At 31.7% G+C, this 17,967-nt stretch overlaps 1 protein-coding gene across 4 annotated transcripts in view; it reads left to right on the top strand.

The window, feature by feature from the left end:
• The first annotated feature begins 571 nt into the window (after positions 1-571).
• The window catches only part of LOC111699928 (spindle assembly abnormal protein 6 homolog), a 32,191-nt gene continuing 14,795 nt past the window's right edge, over positions 572-17,967 (top strand). For 2 of the 4 annotated variants that reach the window (XM_023470714.1, XM_023470713.1), the window contains exons 1-12: positions 3,423-3,624; positions 5,186-5,486; positions 6,164-6,223; positions 6,935-6,975; positions 7,950-7,989; positions 9,191-9,257; positions 10,341-10,384; positions 12,084-12,125; positions 12,240-12,308; positions 12,523-12,557; positions 13,239-13,298; positions 13,600-13,687. In XM_023470714.1, the coding sequence (XP_023326482.1) occupies positions 3,557-3,624; positions 5,186-5,486; positions 6,164-6,223; positions 6,935-6,975; positions 7,950-7,989; positions 9,191-9,257; positions 10,341-10,384; positions 12,084-12,125; positions 12,240-12,308; positions 12,523-12,557; positions 13,239-13,298; positions 13,600-13,687 (915 nt within the window). In that variant the 5' untranslated portion in view covers positions 3,423-3,556. Of the gene's footprint in view, positions 668-3,421; positions 3,625-5,185; positions 5,487-6,163; positions 6,224-6,934; positions 6,976-7,949; positions 7,990-9,190; positions 9,258-10,340; positions 10,385-12,083; positions 12,126-12,239; positions 12,309-12,522; positions 12,558-13,238; positions 13,299-13,599; positions 13,688-17,967 lie in introns of those variants that run through there. The other 2 variants (XM_023470716.1, XM_023470715.1) reach the window with 2 other exon arrangements.

The raw sequence follows: 17,967 nt of genomic DNA, 5'->3' as shown, positions 1-17,967 counted from the left end.
ACTGTGGATGTATTTTCAAATGCTTATTATGTATGAAGGGTCATGTTTGATTTACAACGGTACCCTATACACCTTTAACTAAGTGTACAAACACATTTCCTGCGTTTGCACACTTAAAACCTTTAATATCTTAAAATTTGACAAGTAAATTCAACAGAAATTAAATTTTGTAATATCAAAGGTTTAAAAAGGTTGAAAAGATTAGAAAAATTAGAAAAATTATAGTTCATTTATATCGTTAAAATTTATCTTAAAATTGAGAATAGTATAATTATTTTATTATATAGATAATTGTACAAGGTTTTTTATCGTTTATCAGTAATTGTGATGATAAATTATACCATAAATAATTCTTTATCTAAATACGTAAAGTTGTAATCTCTGTTTGTCTGTGTGATTGCTTTTTTGTCCGATAATAACTCAGAACACCTGGACTGATTTGCCTCAAATTTTTACTGGGAACTCAGGAGACCCAAGGAAATGTTCTTAGCTTGGTTTTAAGATTCTAAGTTGAGTGGGTCGACTTTTAATGCGAAAATTTAGTTTCCCGGTAAAATCTTTCAAGTGCGGGTAAACGGCGGGAGTAAATTTCAGTAACCTTTGCAGCGCTGGGTTCCCAAGCTTGTATGTAAATAGAATACAAAGTACATCTCGACTCAAGCTAGAGGTTTGTATAGAGGAAGATGAGCAAGAACAAGATTTGAAAGAAAATGGGGAACATTTGAATGAAAATTTGAGAACATTTGATAGAAAAATGGGGAACATTTGAATGAAAATTTTGAAAGAAAATGGGGAATATTTGAAAGAAAATTGAGAATATTTGAAAGAAAATGGTGAAGATTTGAAAGAATATTTGGGAATATTAGAAAGAAAATGGGGGAAATTTGAAAGAGAATGGGGAAGATTTTGAAGAAATGGCGAAGATTTGTACCAATCTAGATTCTTAGATATACATTTTTTAGAAATTTCTTTTTATTTTTGAGAAAAAAAATTGTACGAGGCAAATTCATCTTTTTCTTCTTTCTCCACCAGCACGTCTCCAGGTTCTCATTTTTTTCGCCATTTTTCAGACAATATGATCCCTTCTTCATTGATACAAGTCCCCCGAATTTTTAGCTTTTGTCATTATTATTACCTTAGAATATTTTTTCTTAGATAAAATTTAAAACTTAAGGCACTGATCTGAACTCGAACATTTTGTTAAAATATCGAACATTTTGTCAAACTATCGAACTGACCAAATTCATTTCGGAATTGCACACATTATGCTCGAAATAACGAATAAAAAGGTTTGCAAAAAGTTTTTTTTTAGAAATTTAAACATTTTTTTCTTTCTAGGGGGGGCTTAAAACCCCCTTCAAAACATAGATTTAGTTTATCCAGGGGGCTGTTAGCCTCCATGCCCCCCCTCACGCCACAATTTCTAGACCCTCTCTTTACAACCTGATGTTATAGATCTTAGATGTCTTAGAAATATGTATATATGTATATATATATATTCATTGTATATAACAGTATCTGTGTACGTATATCAGTATCTGCAGGTATTAATAATAATGGAATTTTTTGATCAACGGAAAGTTCGAGGTTTTTCCAATCACAATTTGACGAATTTTTAAAAACTTACATTTTCTCTACATCAAAATAGCTTGTAGCAATCCCGTTTTAAAAAAATCCCGGCAAGGCATAAAACATTATGTATGGTATATTTCTTTGTAAAAAGATGTGAAGTTTAAACCAGAAATATGTATATTATATATGTATGTATATCAGTATCTGGAATATGACTGAAACCCCTCTCAAGGGGAATCACGGAGGACATAGGATTGGAAGGAGGGGGAGCACTTCTCTNTTGGGTAGGGGTGACGGAGAATAAAGAGAAGTAAGGGGAATTGTGTACATAAATGTGCATTGTGGGGGGAAGGGTAGGGACTAGGGAGGGGAGGAATACATGCAAATCACTATTGTTCAGCCCAAGCAAAGCCGGTATAAACGAAATTCTAGCCTTCTACGAATGGAACGTTGATGAATTATGAACAAATTGAAAAATTACAAAACAAATTTTAAAAAATCCCCCATTTATTGACAGACAAATTGAATCTGAAAGTTCAAAATATTGCAGCCATGTCATTTTTAAAAAGGATGATTTTTTAGATTTCTACTTTACAAAAAGCAAATTGAAGTGATAAAAAACGTGAAATTTTAAATTTTATTTTTACGAAAAAAAGGATTCCAATTAGATTTATCAATAATTAAAATGTTTAATAAAAAAGTGGAAGCAAACAAATAAACGATGCCAATTACTAGTTTTCTCTAGGTTTCTATTATAATGCAGTAGAATGCTAATGGATATATATTGAAGAACTAATTGATAAACCCGTTAAATCAACCATAAGCCTGAATCTATATATCCATTTATATATCAGCCATCCTATCTATCAACTAATCAGTAAATTATTTATATAATATATTAATCTATCTATCAATCAACCCAAGTGTCACAACCAATCAATCATTAATCAATTCATTCATGAAAAATCCGTCCAATTAGAAAATATTAAAAATCATAAACAGGTGGTATGTATTCAATATATATACTACAATCATGCATATTTCCTGACGAACCAGTAAAACACTGGGAAAAAGTGGAGTTTCCCTAAAACCACCAGTTCATTGCTAGCATTCACCTAGTGTATACATAAATAGTTCATTGCTAGCATTCATCTTGTGTATACATCAATAGTTCATTGCTAGCTTTCATCATGTACTTACATGAACAGTTCATTGCTATCATTCATCTTGTGTATACATAAATAGTTCATTGCTAGCATTCATCTTGTATATACAGAAACAGTTCATTGCTAGCATTCATCCTGCATATACATAGATAGTTCATTGCTAGCATTCATCTTGTATATACAGAAACAGTTGATTGCTAGCATTCATCCTGCATATACATAAATAGTTTATTGCTAGCATTCATCTTGTATATACATAAACAGTTCATTGCTAACATTCACCTAATGTATACATAAATAGTTCATTGCTAGCATTCATCTTGTATATACATAAATAGTTCATTGCTAGCATTCATCTTGTATATACAGAAACAGTTCATTGCTAGCATTCATCTATATATAAATTTGGCTTGTCTGTTTGTTTGTTTGTCTGTTTGTTTGTTTGTATCCAATAAACGTCAAAACGGCTGAACCGATCGGGCCCAAATTTTTTGTGGGACATCTAGGGAGCCCAGGGAAGGTTTATGAATCATCAAAATTTCAAATATTTGTCTCTATCAAAATTCGATCGTCATTAAATTTTTTAAAATTTTGAAAATCCGCGAAATTTTTTGTAAAAATCCGCAAATTATTTTTGTTTAGTTTTACGATGTACACAAAGAGAACATGTTTACAATTAATTTAGAAGATGGGCGCGAAGCGCCCTCTAAGGCTAGAAAGAAGGGCGCGAAGCGCCTTGAATTTCTAGTCTTGTATATACATAAACAGTTCATTGCTAGCATTCATCTTGTATATACAGAAACAGATATTAAGTATTCATGTTTTTTTCAGATAATATGTATTTACTTAAAAAATATTTAGCGATTATGTTATTTTTCTTGGCAAGGTAGTAATTACTTCTGTCTATAAGAACTCGTAATTAACTGTACAGAAATAAAGAACGTTAATTATAAGTCAACTACAACCTATGAGAGACTAGAAAGACGATTTTTAGACCACAAAAATTGTTAAAAATACAAAAATTGTTAAAAATAAAAAAATTGCTAAAAATTCAAAAATTGTTAAAAATACATAACCAAACCCGGATTTTTTTTGAAATTTAAATATTAAACTTTTTCAATTCGTGACAAGAATCAACTTTTTTTACTTTATGGACCGAATTCAATGAGTTTTGAGTTCGCTGAACTACATACCGCCGATTCAAATCATGAATTACGGATTTAAATTTTCATGAATTTTATCTTGAATCGGTGATTCAGGACTTAAACCTTAAATTTTCGAACCTCTATATCTTTGCAACCTGAGTCCGAATTAAATGAATTTGAGGCGTGTCTTGAATCCGCTAAAAACTGGATTCAATTGAGCGCCGGCTTAAATCGTGCAACAATGAATACGATTTTAAGTGGAACCAACCATATTTTAGCCGCAGCTCAAATTCTTTAAATTCGACTCTGAAAATGTAAACCTTTGATATTTCAAAATTAGATTAATAAATCTAACAGAATTCATAGTTTGAAATATCTAAGGTCTACGAAAATTCGCTGCAAAGATGAAGTGATAAAAAATCAGTGTTTGTGGCAAAGACCTCCTTTCATGTTGTTTTAGTTTTACACTTTATGTCTGTGATCATTATTCATAATTTAAGAATAAGGAATAAGAAAAAACTGGCTTTTGAGAATAATTTAGATCATTCTAAGAAAAGCATTTCATGATAGAAAATACAACAAATTGCATGTACATTTACAAATTTTTCAGTTTTAAATGATTTGAACATATTTTTACCAAATAGATTATCAAGTACAATAGGTGGCAACAGAGAAATTAACCAATTATACACAACGTCACAAGTGTCAAAAATAACAAGGACAATGAAATTTTCTCAAATTAGTTGACATGTTTTCCAAGATTATATAAAAAAGTTCAAAAACAGAAACTAAAGAACACATAAAATTGCACTTTTTTTACTGTAAGAAAAGCACTTTATTCTAAAATTATCACTATTATTGAAGATTTTGTCGGACACAAAAACTGAATAGGCACTTGTGACGACAGAATACAACTGTACTGAGAGTGTACAAATTCTACGTTGCCATCTATTGTACTAGAATCTATTTGATTTTTACTATGTCTGGTTTTTTGTAAGAAAAAGAATAATGAAAAAAAATTCTTTAGATGTGAAAATTTTGTTCCTTTTATGCTTAAGTTAAAATAAAACATTCATTTTTTTTATTCAGTAGTTGCATGCATTAGATTTAAGTATAAAAGGGGGTGGTATAAAAGTTGTCAAAAAGAGGTGGATGGGGGGAGGGGTAATATGTCAAAAAGAGGTGGATGGGGAGGGGTAATATATCAAAAAGAGGTGGATGGGGGGAGGGGTAATATATCAAAAAGAGGTGGATGGGGGGAGGGGTAAAATATCAAATCGGTTTCATTCTGATAATTTTTAGTTGTCAAGATACTGTTCTTGAAAACCGGGTTGATTCCCCTCAAGATGGTGTACAGCTGTACGGAGTTGAGATGGGTAATGTACAGACGCACATTCATGTACAGAATAACAAACATGTACAGCAAGATCAATTTGATGTTGAAAATAAATCAACCATTCAAAATGAAGTGCAGCAAATGGCTGATGTACAGCTGCAGAATGAGGTACAGCAAATGACTGATGTACAGCTACAGAATGAAGTACAGCAACTAAATGAAAGCAATCTGCTTCCAAACAATTTAGAGAAACAACAAAATCAAAAAGTAAGTGAAATTTATAGTACTACTTACTTTGAGAAGACCTATCTTGGGAACCCAGCTTTACTTGGAAACCTATTTTTATCTATAATAGTCAACCTACTAAATTTATAACTTTTAAATCTTAAATTTTTCGATATCCCTCACATGGTATCGTACCCTGTCAGGGGTTGAAGGGGATGAATGACTAAAATTTTAAATATCCTCAAATTAAAATGCCTGCAGTGGATATCGAGATCAGGTGGATCGAGAGTATAAGTATCCAACACTGCTTTGTCCTTAACATTATTCGTTTCTCAAAATATGACAAAAGGGGATTTTTTATGTAAAAAAATACAACTAAACCTCTAGTTTTTAACCTAGGAGCACAACTACAACTCACCCAAATGGAATGTTTTAAAGCCTTTCTTTTGTCAAATGTGGGTTAGCAAAACAAGGTTTAAAAGTAAATGTTGCCGAAGAGCATGCGGGGACCGAGCGCTGCGGCTAAGATAGACTTGGGAAGTTGCCGCTTAAGAAATTGCACAATTGAGAATTATACCACTTGGGAAGTTGCCACTTGGGAAAAATCATTTGGGAAAGTATCTTACATCATGAATTAAGCTTTATTGTGTTGCTAGTTAAAATTTTGACGTGTTCTGTTCATTTCAAAAAAGATAAACAATCCCTTTTAATAATCCTAGGTTGATCCCGTCCTGGCATCTTCAATTCAAGATTTTGCTCAAATAAACGCTAATCTAAAGGAACAATTCAGATAAACATTTTTAACTGTAAGAAACGGTTCCCAATTCAGAAAAAGCTCTTCTTCCCTTTATTATCTTTTTTGTCCGCATTATTTTTCCATTTATTTTCTTTCCTGTCCGTATTCTTGTTCCCTTATTTTATTTCCCGTCACCATTCTTGTTCCCTTTATTATCTATTTTGTCCGCATTATTGTTCCATTTATTTTCTTTCCTGTCCGTATTCTTGTTCCCTTATTTTATTTCCCGTCCCCATTCTTGTTCCCTTTATTATCTTTTTTGTCCGCATTATTGTTCCATTTATTTTCTTTCCTGTCCTTATTCTTGTTCCTTTATTTTATTTCCCGTCCCCATTCTTGTTCCCTTTATTATCTTTTTTGTCCGCATTATTGTTCCATTTATTTTCTTTCCTGTCCGTATTCTTCTTCCCTTTATTGTCTTTCCCGTCCCCATTCTTGTTCCCTTTATTTCTTTCCTGTTCGCAGTCTTCTTCCCTTTATTTCTTTCCTGTTTGCATTCTTCTTTCCTTTATTTCTTTCCTGTTCGCATTCTTCTTCCCTTTATTTCTTTCCTGTTCGCATTCTTCTTCCATTTATTTATTTCCTGTTCGCATTCTTCTTCCCTTTATTTTATCTCCTGTTCGCATTCTTGTTCCTTTATTTTATTTTCTGTCCGCATTCTTTTTCCCTTTTTATCTGAAAAGTTTAATTAAAGGAAAAATATAAAGCAGTCGGGCAAGCTTCAGATCTCTCAAGGTACTGTACAGTATGATACATTAATTTGAAAAATAGGAGTACGATTTTTGCACTCAAATTATAACTTTAAATAGGCAAAAAAACATGAAACACGGCAATTTTACGATTGACACAAAACCATTTTAACCCTATTCCCGCTGGGGGGGGGTCAATTTGACCCCCCCCTGTAGTTTTTTTTACATAACTCAAAAAGTATTGGTCTGAGGCTGTTGAAATTTTCTGACTTTTCTTACATACCCAAAGCCCTCCCTTTAAGCCTAAAACCGGGCTTTAATACTAACTGCCTGAGTCCTCAGGCACACTGCCTGAATGACTGCTTTTGCCTGTAGCAAACTAAATCTTTGTTTTGACCCACTTTCACTTGTCAGATTTTGATAAAATTTAGCTTTTTGGAAAGCCTATGACATAAGGAAACGGATTGCGCAAGTTTTGCGAAAAAAAAATTGCAAATTTTTTGCAAACAACCTGTTAGAGGAAATTTTCACATTTTTAGTTTTTCTTGATTAAAAATCAGGTTATTTAAAATTTTGCAAAAATTTTTGCATATTTGAAATGGCATGGTCAAGGGCTTTTCAAAAATGTATAATTTGTCATTTTTTGGACAAATTTTTTTTGCAAACATTTTTACTATAAAACTGGATTTTGCGATAAAAAATTCAATTTTCGCAAATTTGCAAATTTTTTTGCAGATTCTAAAAGTAGAGCACAAGAGCTTTCTAATGATGTATCATTTGTCATATTTGGACATAAAACATGGTATTTAGAGGGGGGGGTCAAATTGACCCCCCCCCAGCGTATCCTGGTTTTCAAGTACCCCAGCGGGGATAGGGTTAATTTATAAATTGGTAAGCAATTGGTAAAACTATTGTTTTAAAACATATAGCACCAAATGCTCATAATATTGCTTAAATGGCGTCTTCATTCCACAGTTTTATTGGTCTCGCTGTATATTTAAATAAAATTTATTTGTTCAGCATGGTTCGAGAAATGGTAAACTCTCTTTCTGGTGTTCAGGTGAATATATTCTTACATTGCTTTCTGGTGTTCAGGTGAATATATTCTTACATTGCTTTCTGGTGTTCAGGTGAATATATTCTTACATTGCTTTCTAAAGGAACCGTAATAAAATAATACCTCTGTGATGAGCGGTGGAAGGCAGGTAGTGCATAAGCTACAACATTTTTTTCTTCCATGCCACATATTAGCTTTTTTCATAAACAACAATTCCGTTTGGTTTTCCATACCGCCGAGTATTCCGGCAGTTATTACGTTTTCAAATGGTAAAATTAGTTGACGGAAATTGTGATTTTCATTTAAAAAATCCAGCAACTTCATACAAAAGAAATTCTTACAGATATTTATATTTAAGTTTTGAATTTAAATAATGATAAATCCCAAAGGCGCACGAGAGCTTTAGTGAAGGGGGGGGGGCACCTCAGGCGTGCGTCAGCACGGCGAAATTTTTTTTGTGCACCCCCTAGAAGATTTATGCCCCCCCCACCCCCTAAAAAAACCTATTAAAGAACCGTCTATCTTTCATTCTTAAAGTCTATAAATTGCTTGGTTTAGTACATTTATTTTTGTTAATTATATATCAGAGTTATAAAGGAAATGATATTTTACCTAAAACTCCAAACTTATAGTTTCTTTATCTGTCATATATATATGATGTTTTATATCTGTAACGCTCAATATTAATTATTATTAATATTGTGATTTTTATCATCTTTTCTTATTTTTTAGAGAACCCACAACAATTTGTCTCGGTGCCCACAATGCGTACAATGATGTAAAATGTAAAGCAGTTAATCAACTGAATACACGATTTATTCTTTTTAATAAACTTCTAAAATTTCTTAAAGGTATCACATTTCGCGTGATGCTTGCTGGATTTTTCACAATAGCAATTTCATTGAACTAAATTCATCATTTAAAAACGTAATAATTGCCGCGGAAGAATCAAATGTTGTGGAATGGAAGACGGAACGGTTTTGGCTTATGGCTGCCGGAAGACTCAAAGGTTACTGGAATGAAAGACAGAACGGTTGTGGCCTATGGCTGCCAGAAGACAAAAAATCCAGATCTAATTACGTTTTCTTTTACATAACGGGTACCAATGTGAATCGGTTCATTTAAAATAGACCCTTAAATTCCTGAAATGTAAAAAACAACCCTATATCTCNCCCGTCCATCACCTTATTTGTATGTGCTGTAGGAGCGGGGAGAATCTATGATGAAAAATATTTTGGTTCATCAGAAACGATTAAAGTACATTACAGCAGGTAAATAATTGGAAACAAAAGTACAGATATTTTTATGTATATTATAGTGAGAACGAAAAAACTGTGAAACAGGAAGACGACATTAAAGTAAAAATAGTTTATTTGATGTTACAAAGCAAATAGTTTTACTAACAACTATTTAAATCACAATTAGAGTCTGTTTACATCTGCAAAATGCTTTGCTTGTGTATCATGTTCATTTGACTATTTAAAGTCTTAAATTCGTCTTTAGAGTTTTCTGGTTCTCACAGGGTGTCCCAATAAATAAGGGAATAAAGATACGACGTTTTTTATCCGCACACCATTTTATTTTTCGTAAACACAAACAGAGATTAATACTTTATACATATAGATATATTGTAACAACTCAGATTTCTTTATCCCTATATCTTTCTTTGCAAACGAATGCAGTAAACCTTTGATATTTCAAACTATGAATTCTAATTGACTAAATAGTTTGAAATATCAAAAGATATAGGATTTTGAGTTTGGGGCAAAAAGACTAAATTTTTTTAATGATTTGATGAAAGAGAATAAAGAATTTTAAAAAGTAGGGATTTTTTTCTCGCAAAACCTCATTATCTTTGGGCATTGCTTTCTTTAACAAACGAAATATTTGTGATGAACGAAAATGTTTCTTAATGATTGTGCGCTCAGGAACATTAGAGAAATTCAGAGAAATGAAAAACATCCGTAATTTTTTATATTTTTCATCAGAACCTCAAGTGGAGAGACATATATGATAATGGAATTTTTTTAAACTTTAATTTGTCATTTAAAATATCATTACATGACTATTTCATGGAGACTTTCTTTAACCTATAAATTGTTTTATTCTTAAGAGTTTCGACAGGGTGGCATTAAAGTCTCTTCCTTTGTGGTTAACTCTGTATAAAACCAAGAGTTTAAATTTAATTTTGAAATCTTCTTATATGGTATTTGTTGGGAAAGAATAGAACGGTTTGGCAATAAACCTCTCTGTATTTCCAAATATCGTACCCTAGAAGTTAAAAGTGTCTTACTATAATGGTTTTATAATTCTAATTCTAATTTTTCTAATCTGTAATCCAAATAATAATTTAGAAATTAAACAGAGACAGAAGTATCTAACACAGCTTAATATTCAGGTATATTTTTATAAGAAGGTAAAATGTGGCAATAAAACAAAAGTTAACCTAGGAGACCACAGTTAATAAATATGGAGACATAGTTAAACCACGTAGACATAGTTCAACTAGTTCTCTTTAGCTTGAACCGATGAACCATAGAAGTGGCTGAACTACATCTGAACGGTTCAGCTACGTCTTGCTTTTCTTTAAATTTTGTCTCGTTTTATTGAAACCAGTAATATGAATTTTCGTTGGTTCAAGTTTTTGGACTTGTAAAAAGTTTAAGAATAAGAACTTAACGTTCAAAAATCAAAGATTTTATTTTCAAACAATAGATTTCATTTAGAAAGAAAACATTTGGGGGGGGGGAGAGTTGGGAGAGGCNGGGGGGGGTTATCTTTGTAAACTAAATAATTTCTGCCTGCACAGATGTTGTACGATTTGTGAGCTAGTTAATTGGAATTGAAACGGAGTTTTTTTTGATAAATACCGAGTTTCACATTTTCTCATAGTTAAAATTATTCAAATTTTTGTTTAGTGTTTATATATTAATACTGTGCAATATGTTGCAGATTAACCTACTTTCTTTAAACACTCTCGTATATAATCAAAACATACAGTGGTAGGCGTTTTTATAAATAAAATGAAGACGACATTTTTCTGAAGTTTTTATTGTTAACAAGCTTTCTCCGAATTGCAAGTTTATAAGTAACTAAAGAGAAGCTTTTTTAATTGACAGCTTTTCTTTGTTTCTATGTTTATGTTTATCCATGTTGTTTAAAAGCTTGATTTAAGTCAAAAGTTGTCTTCCTTATATTGATATGATCGCCTACCACTGTATCATATCTGAGAATGAATTAACTAGCAACACATGACTCTATACGTCAATTGGTCTGATTAAAAGTTATACTTCATGAACATCGTTTATCCTCTAGTTTATCCTCTAGACGTCATTTACTTTATTTTATATTAAAACATAAATCTAAAACTTTAAAAATGTTCCTAAAAATTGAGAAAATACGCAAATCAACATTTTAAGAGTTTAAATCAATATGTCGTAATTTACTTCTTTACATAACTCAAAGAACTCATACGCCACTGTATATAGTTAGTTACTAGTGATGTGCATTACGTTGGTTCACTGTATACAGGTAGTTTCTAGTGATAATGTGTGCATTACGTTGGTTCACTGTATACAGGTAGTTACTAGTGATGTGCATTACGTAGGTTCACTGTATACAGGTAGATACTAGTGATGTGCATTACGTAGGTTCACTGTATACAGGTAGTTACTAGTGATGTGCATTACGTTTGTTTACTGTATACAGGTAGATACTAGTGATGTGCATTACGTTGGTTAGTTTTTAGATCGTTCTTTCACAAAATTTGTTCTCAGGGTCAAAATTTATAATTTTAGCTAATCAACAAACTGCTGTAAATTTTACATAATTTCTAACAACTCTTTATTCTGATCAAAAATTGCAAAACAAAATGATTTTCATTTATTCACTGATTGATGCATGTTTAAAATAATAAATGTCGACATTTTTTTCATGAAATTTTTATAAATTTGAACTCCATAACGTTTCCTGGTCCCACAAAATGTGGTAGGTCGTCGGCTCAGTCGTCTTGACCTTCTATTCCTAAGTTGTATGGGTCTCATCTACCTGACAATATCTCAATATGCTCACCACTGGATATTCTTCTCTATACGTAGGTTGATGCATTCGAAGAGAAAAGAGAGAATCTTTTTCAAGAGGCAGGACATATATATTTAAGTTATTTTTTAGAAAAATTTTCAAGTTTATTATTTACGATGTTCGATTCGATATTTTACTAAACAAAACAAAATTATAAATATTATGTTTTTTAGATATCTGACTTAGAAATAAACAAGAACAAAACCAAAATAGAAATTTTTAATGCTAACAGAGAAATTCAGGCATTTGTTATTCTTTTTGCTAAAAAAATGCAAAAATAATTTAATAAAATTAATCTCATCTAACTGTTCATTAAAATTTATTAGCTAAATTTTACTTTTTAATCTTTAATCTTAAAGATTTCGCTAACTTATTTTTTTATTTTATTGATTCTCTTGGCACACCTTTACTGTCTTTATTCTTTGGTTTAAGTGAATAATCTGAATGAAATGAAAGGGTAGAAAATTAGAAAATGAAGAGGAAATGATCAGGTAATTTTATTTAGAAACAATTTATATTCATAAATAAAACTTTTGATATCTAAACTAATATTGTATATGAATAAAAATCAATAAAGCAATGCACTGAGTTTCTCAAATATTCAACGAGTCGGTTTTTCTTACAATATATTTATATACAAAAGATACAAAAATACAAACTTTAAATCGAACGATACTTATACAAACTAAATAATATGAATCAAATCAGTTTCATCAAATAGGGGAATTCTTCAAGGGAACCTCAGTTTAAGGGAGCTGACGATCAACTGCCTTTTTTCCCTCTATTTCGCTCCACCCTAGGTTCGCATTCTACCCCACGCCCCGTGAGCTGGCCGGCCAGCTCACCAGCTCCCGGGTTCGGGGATAACGGATTTCTCCGCGTGGCTTGGGTTAAATATAGAAACCAAACATAAACAAGAAAACCCGTTAAACATCAGTAAAGGGGAGGGGGGGGGAGGCAAAATGGGGTTGATTGCGAACGAAGGGTAAAAATAATGACAAACAAAATGCTATTTACAGTCGCAGGAAAGATCAAACCATCATTTTCCTGCTACACTAAGTTTATTTTAAGTCTAATTTAAATGAGGATGAGAATTTTGAAATTATATGATGCCTACGTTACGATTTTGAAAAAAATTGCTGAGCTCATGATGAAAATTATTTCTGCTGTAGATTAGCTGAAGAGTTAAATAGTTATGAAACAAGAATATCGGAAGCTAGAAAAATTTTAAGGTGCGTTATTTTGTTTAACTTTCATCAAAATGAAAACACATAAAGAACACGTAGTCTATAGGAGTATCTTGTTGGACTTTATCGTGCTTTAACATTTGAACCCTCCGATATTTAGATTTTCAATAAATTAAAATCTCTTTATATATTGTCACGATGTTTTTTCTGCTTTTATTTTTGCGCAATTATTTTCTCTCAGTACATTAAATAATGTTTCACAGATTTCCTTATTTGTTTTTTTTTAAACAAACATACAACTAAAAAAAACATTTTTTTATTTATTTTATCCAAATTGTATTCATAGTGAAATAGAAGAGAACAGTAGACTAAAAAAGGCGGAGCTAATGGAAATACCAGAATCAAAGCTTACTGCAGAACCATCACAACTAAAGGATAAAATCAAATCTAAAAATTAACAATCATTTAACTATTTTTTTAAAAGTAATTCTTTTATTATATCCTATTCCTTAGGTCTACGACATCTGGTTACAAAGATATATGGATTAGAAAATTTGAAATTTGATTTATTCATCATTTATCATAAATTCCGCTTAGCTATTCTCAACCTATCATTCTATCTATGTTTAATTCTACTTTTTTAGTCCAAATTCTAGCAAAGTTAGATGCAGCAATGCTAATATTCGCTCCTCATTATATTTAGAATATTTTCACATTTCCTATATATCTGTTTATATTACTTTGCTTGTTTGTCTGTCTTTCTGTCAAAATTTCAAAAATTTACCTCCAACACAATTTGATTTCCATTAAATTTTGAAAATTTACGAATTCTATTTTTAGAAAATCCGCAACCTTTATGTTTGTTTTTGTTTTACAATGTATACAAAGAGAAAATGTTCACAATTGAAATAGATATATACTTTGTGTGTCTGGGTGTCTGTCTGTTTGTATCCGGCTAATAAACGTCAAAACAGCTAAACCTATAAGACACAAATTTTGTGTGGGACCTCACATGACCCCAGGAAAGTATCATGGATGATCAAAATTTCAAAAATTAGCCTCCAACAAAGTTCTATTTTCATTAAGTTTAAAAAATCCACGAAATGTTTTCAGAAATTCTGCGAACTTCTTTTGTTTTTGTCTTACAATGTACACAAATAGAAAATGTTCACAATTAAAATAGAAGATGCTATAAGGGTTTTCGATATAGGTTTAATACAATGATATCATACCAAGAACTTGAATCCCTAAATCTTTTGTAGACCTATATTTCGATCAAACTATAAATTCTGTTAAATCAAATAATCTGAGTTTAGAACCATCAGGTTGCAAGGATATAGTGATTAGAAAAGGGGGGGGGCCACAAAACGTATTACTCTCCGGAAAATTTAAACAGTGTTTAAACATAACTTAGAATTGGCGTAGGAGGCTGATTTTTTGCATGCAAACTCAGAATTATGTATATTACGTGCATTTTTTGGTTTTGAAGGAATCTGAGCAAAAGTGCGCGCGCGCGCGCGTTTTTTGTGAAAAAATGCGACTTCACAAAAAACGCGCGCGCGCACGCACTTTTGCTCAGATTCCTTCAAAACCAAAAAATGCACGTAATATACATAATTCTGAGTTTGCATGCAAAAAATCAGCCTCCTCCGACAATTCTAAGTTATGTTTAAACACTGTTTAAATTTTCCGGAGAGTAATACGTTTTGTGGCCCCCCCCCTTTTGAGTGTGCGAGCAAGAAAGTAAGTGTATAAAGTTTTCGCCTGCATTGGTTTTAAATGCATTGCAACGCATTTAATAATCTAAGGTCAGATTTTCAAAAAATGAAAACATTTAACCTTTAATCCTGCCCAAACTTGATTTAAAAGGGACAGTTCACAGTATGCGTAATTTCAAGTGACCTTCCTTTGATCGAGTCCGATTCTTGCAACAGTATCCTTTCAATTTCTGTCCTCCATGAAAGGGCACCGTTTTAAACCGGAAATTGCCAATTTTTGTTTTGATGGTCAATGGAAAATTGGTAAAGCATATGGCTTAAGATTAATAGAAAATATGAAATTAAATGGTGAAAATTTTAAAAATTATCAAAGATTTCTTAAGATCAAACTAATCATATAGATACGAAAATAAAGGTAGTTTTTGTTCGCAGGATTTACAACCGTACATAAAATTCTATTTTGGCCAAATGATTAATGGTTTCCCCCGAAAGTAAATTTTCGCACATTGTTTTGAATTTACGCAAACTTGCTTGCATTTTGGGCTAGAAAGATAAATCGGTAGTAAAAATTCCACTGATAACCCTACATTGATCTCAAACAAAAGTATATTTGTGTACAGAATGTAGACTGGTTTGATTGATGTGACATGTCTCTTCATAAGCTAAATGCGTCTGTTGACATTTCTAGATGTTTTATAGGCGGGAATATTATCTGTTAAATTATTCAGTTTCTGGCAACCATGCATGATATTTCTTCATATTCAAAAATAGTTTTGAAAACCTGAAAATCCTGATTTTTATGTTAATTTCTAGATAAATTCTTCCAAATTATATCATGTATAGATTTTGATATTAAAGGGAGCGTCGACGTAGTTTAAAGGGACGCCACCAGAACTCCAGCCAACGGTAGTGCAGTCTAGTAGTCATGTGTTTCTGTCTGTATCACGTGACCTGCTGTATACTGCACTCTCATTGGTGGGAGTTCTTGTGACGTAATACGGACTTATAAATAATGTTATCAATTATATCTATTAAAAATAAAAATAAAATTATAAAATGATAAAAAATTATAATTAAATAAAATAATTTAATAATAAATAATAATAAAAAATAATTATGAATAAAAAAATTTCATTTTTCCTTTACCAGTCCCTTTAAGCTTGAATTGAACCCCCTTTAATATGGATTACAAATGGTAAATAATGTGTTGTTTGTTTTTAACAAAGTTTAAAAAATGAAAGCAACATTAAAAAATACTCTTATCCCTCATCTTTTTTTAGCTATGATTTTTCTAGCAGATGGCAAAATTAACTTTCAAAATTTTAAGATATTTTCGACCTTTAATGAAAAATTCACTCATAGATTATTATTATTTTTGACATTTTATAACATTCTTTCACGATTCAGAATTTCCCTGATGGTCCCTTTAAATAATATCAATATGATCGACATGGCAGCATGAATTAACACAGTATAGGGAGAACTTAACATACTTAACCCATATTTACAGTATAACGTCCTGTGATAGAGGGGGGGGGGGGGTCGGATGTTTGAATATAATGTTTACAAGGTATATGTTTACAAGGTTCCTAAACATGACGTCTGTAGTTAATTGTAGAATATTTTTACATTTTATGTCGTCGTTAATTAATAATTTAAAAAAAACTAATTTTAAAAGCGTATCCACCCCCAAATCAGGAGTTTTGAACGTCGATTTTGCGCTCAAAGTCAGGATTTACAGACTTTTAAAAAGTGAAATATGTCTCAAATGAATCCTAAAGAAGTTTTCCACAACACTGCGTCCTCAGTTCAACTACCTTACATAGCCGGTCACTCCCTTTAAGAGCTTGTGTCCCTGTTGACATTGATAGCTGAGCTTGTGTCCCTGTTGACATTGAAAGCTGACAAGATCATGCCCATTAGTTTGGAATTAATTGCTTAAGAGCTTGTGTCCTTGTTGACTTTGAGAGCTGAGCTTGTGTCCCTGTTGACATTTTTAGCTGACAAGAGCATGCCCATTGGTTTGGCATCAATCTCTTAAGAGCTTGTGTCTGTAAACACTACACAGTTTTAAGTAATTTGTCCAGAGGGGGAGGCTAAAATTTTTGAATTTTCTAGAGGGTTGAGAACCATTGTATTAAATTTACCTTCTTTCTGTGGGGAGGGGGGTTTCCATCATCAAAAGTTCAGATAAGCAAAAATGGGTAATTTCCTAGAGAACGATTTTTATACCCCCCCCCTCCCCCCACCCCTCCTATCAATTTTGTACATTTTGGGAGTGGGGGAGGGAGGTCCAAAATCGTTCTCTAGGACGGACCCCGAAAATGTGTATATAAATTATTTTTATCAAATTCTAAAATGTTATAAAGGTTAAATCACAGAATCAAAAAAAAATTTGCAAATTGTAATAAGAAAATTAGCAATTTTCAGTTCTGGTCTAATTTTTAAGGAAAAGTACTTTTAAAACTATAGTTCCTTTCTTCTAAGTTTACTCTAAAGTTATAAATTTACGCTGTTCAGTCAAAACCTGAAGAGCCATAGAAAAACAATTTTTCCTTAAAAATTAAACCAGAACTGAAAATTGCGAATTTTCTTATTACAATTTTGAGAGTTTTCTGTGATTCTGTGATTCAGTATTTATAAAATCTTAGAATTAGATTAAAATAATGTATATAAACACATTTTTGCTTTTCTGAACATTTGATTTTGAGAGAAAAAAAGGTTCGCGGATTTTTTTTGGGCCATACGAGTACCAAAAAAAAATCAAAAAATATAAAAAAAACAACAGGAGAGTTGCATGCACAAAAAAAATCTTTGCACCAGCAGACGCCGCTAATCACACTTTTTTTTACTCACCCTGTTTTTATTTATGCACCAAAGTAAACTCAATTACAAGATTTCATTATATTAATCGAAATTAATAGTATCAAAGTTTATTCATTGTATACTAAAGTTTCCACTTTACTTAAAGGATTTGTCATTGAATCAAAGGTTAA

The sequence above is a fragment of the Eurytemora carolleeae genome, unplaced genomic scaffold (assembly GCF_000591075.1).
Source record: "Eurytemora carolleeae unplaced genomic scaffold, Eaff_2.0 scaffold317, whole genome shotgun sequence".
Taxonomy (NCBI): Eukaryota; Metazoa; Arthropoda; class Copepoda; order Calanoida; family Temoridae; genus Eurytemora; species Eurytemora carolleeae.
Note: the sequence above shows the minus strand (reverse complement) of the source record. Positions and strands in the feature narration are given on the sequence as shown.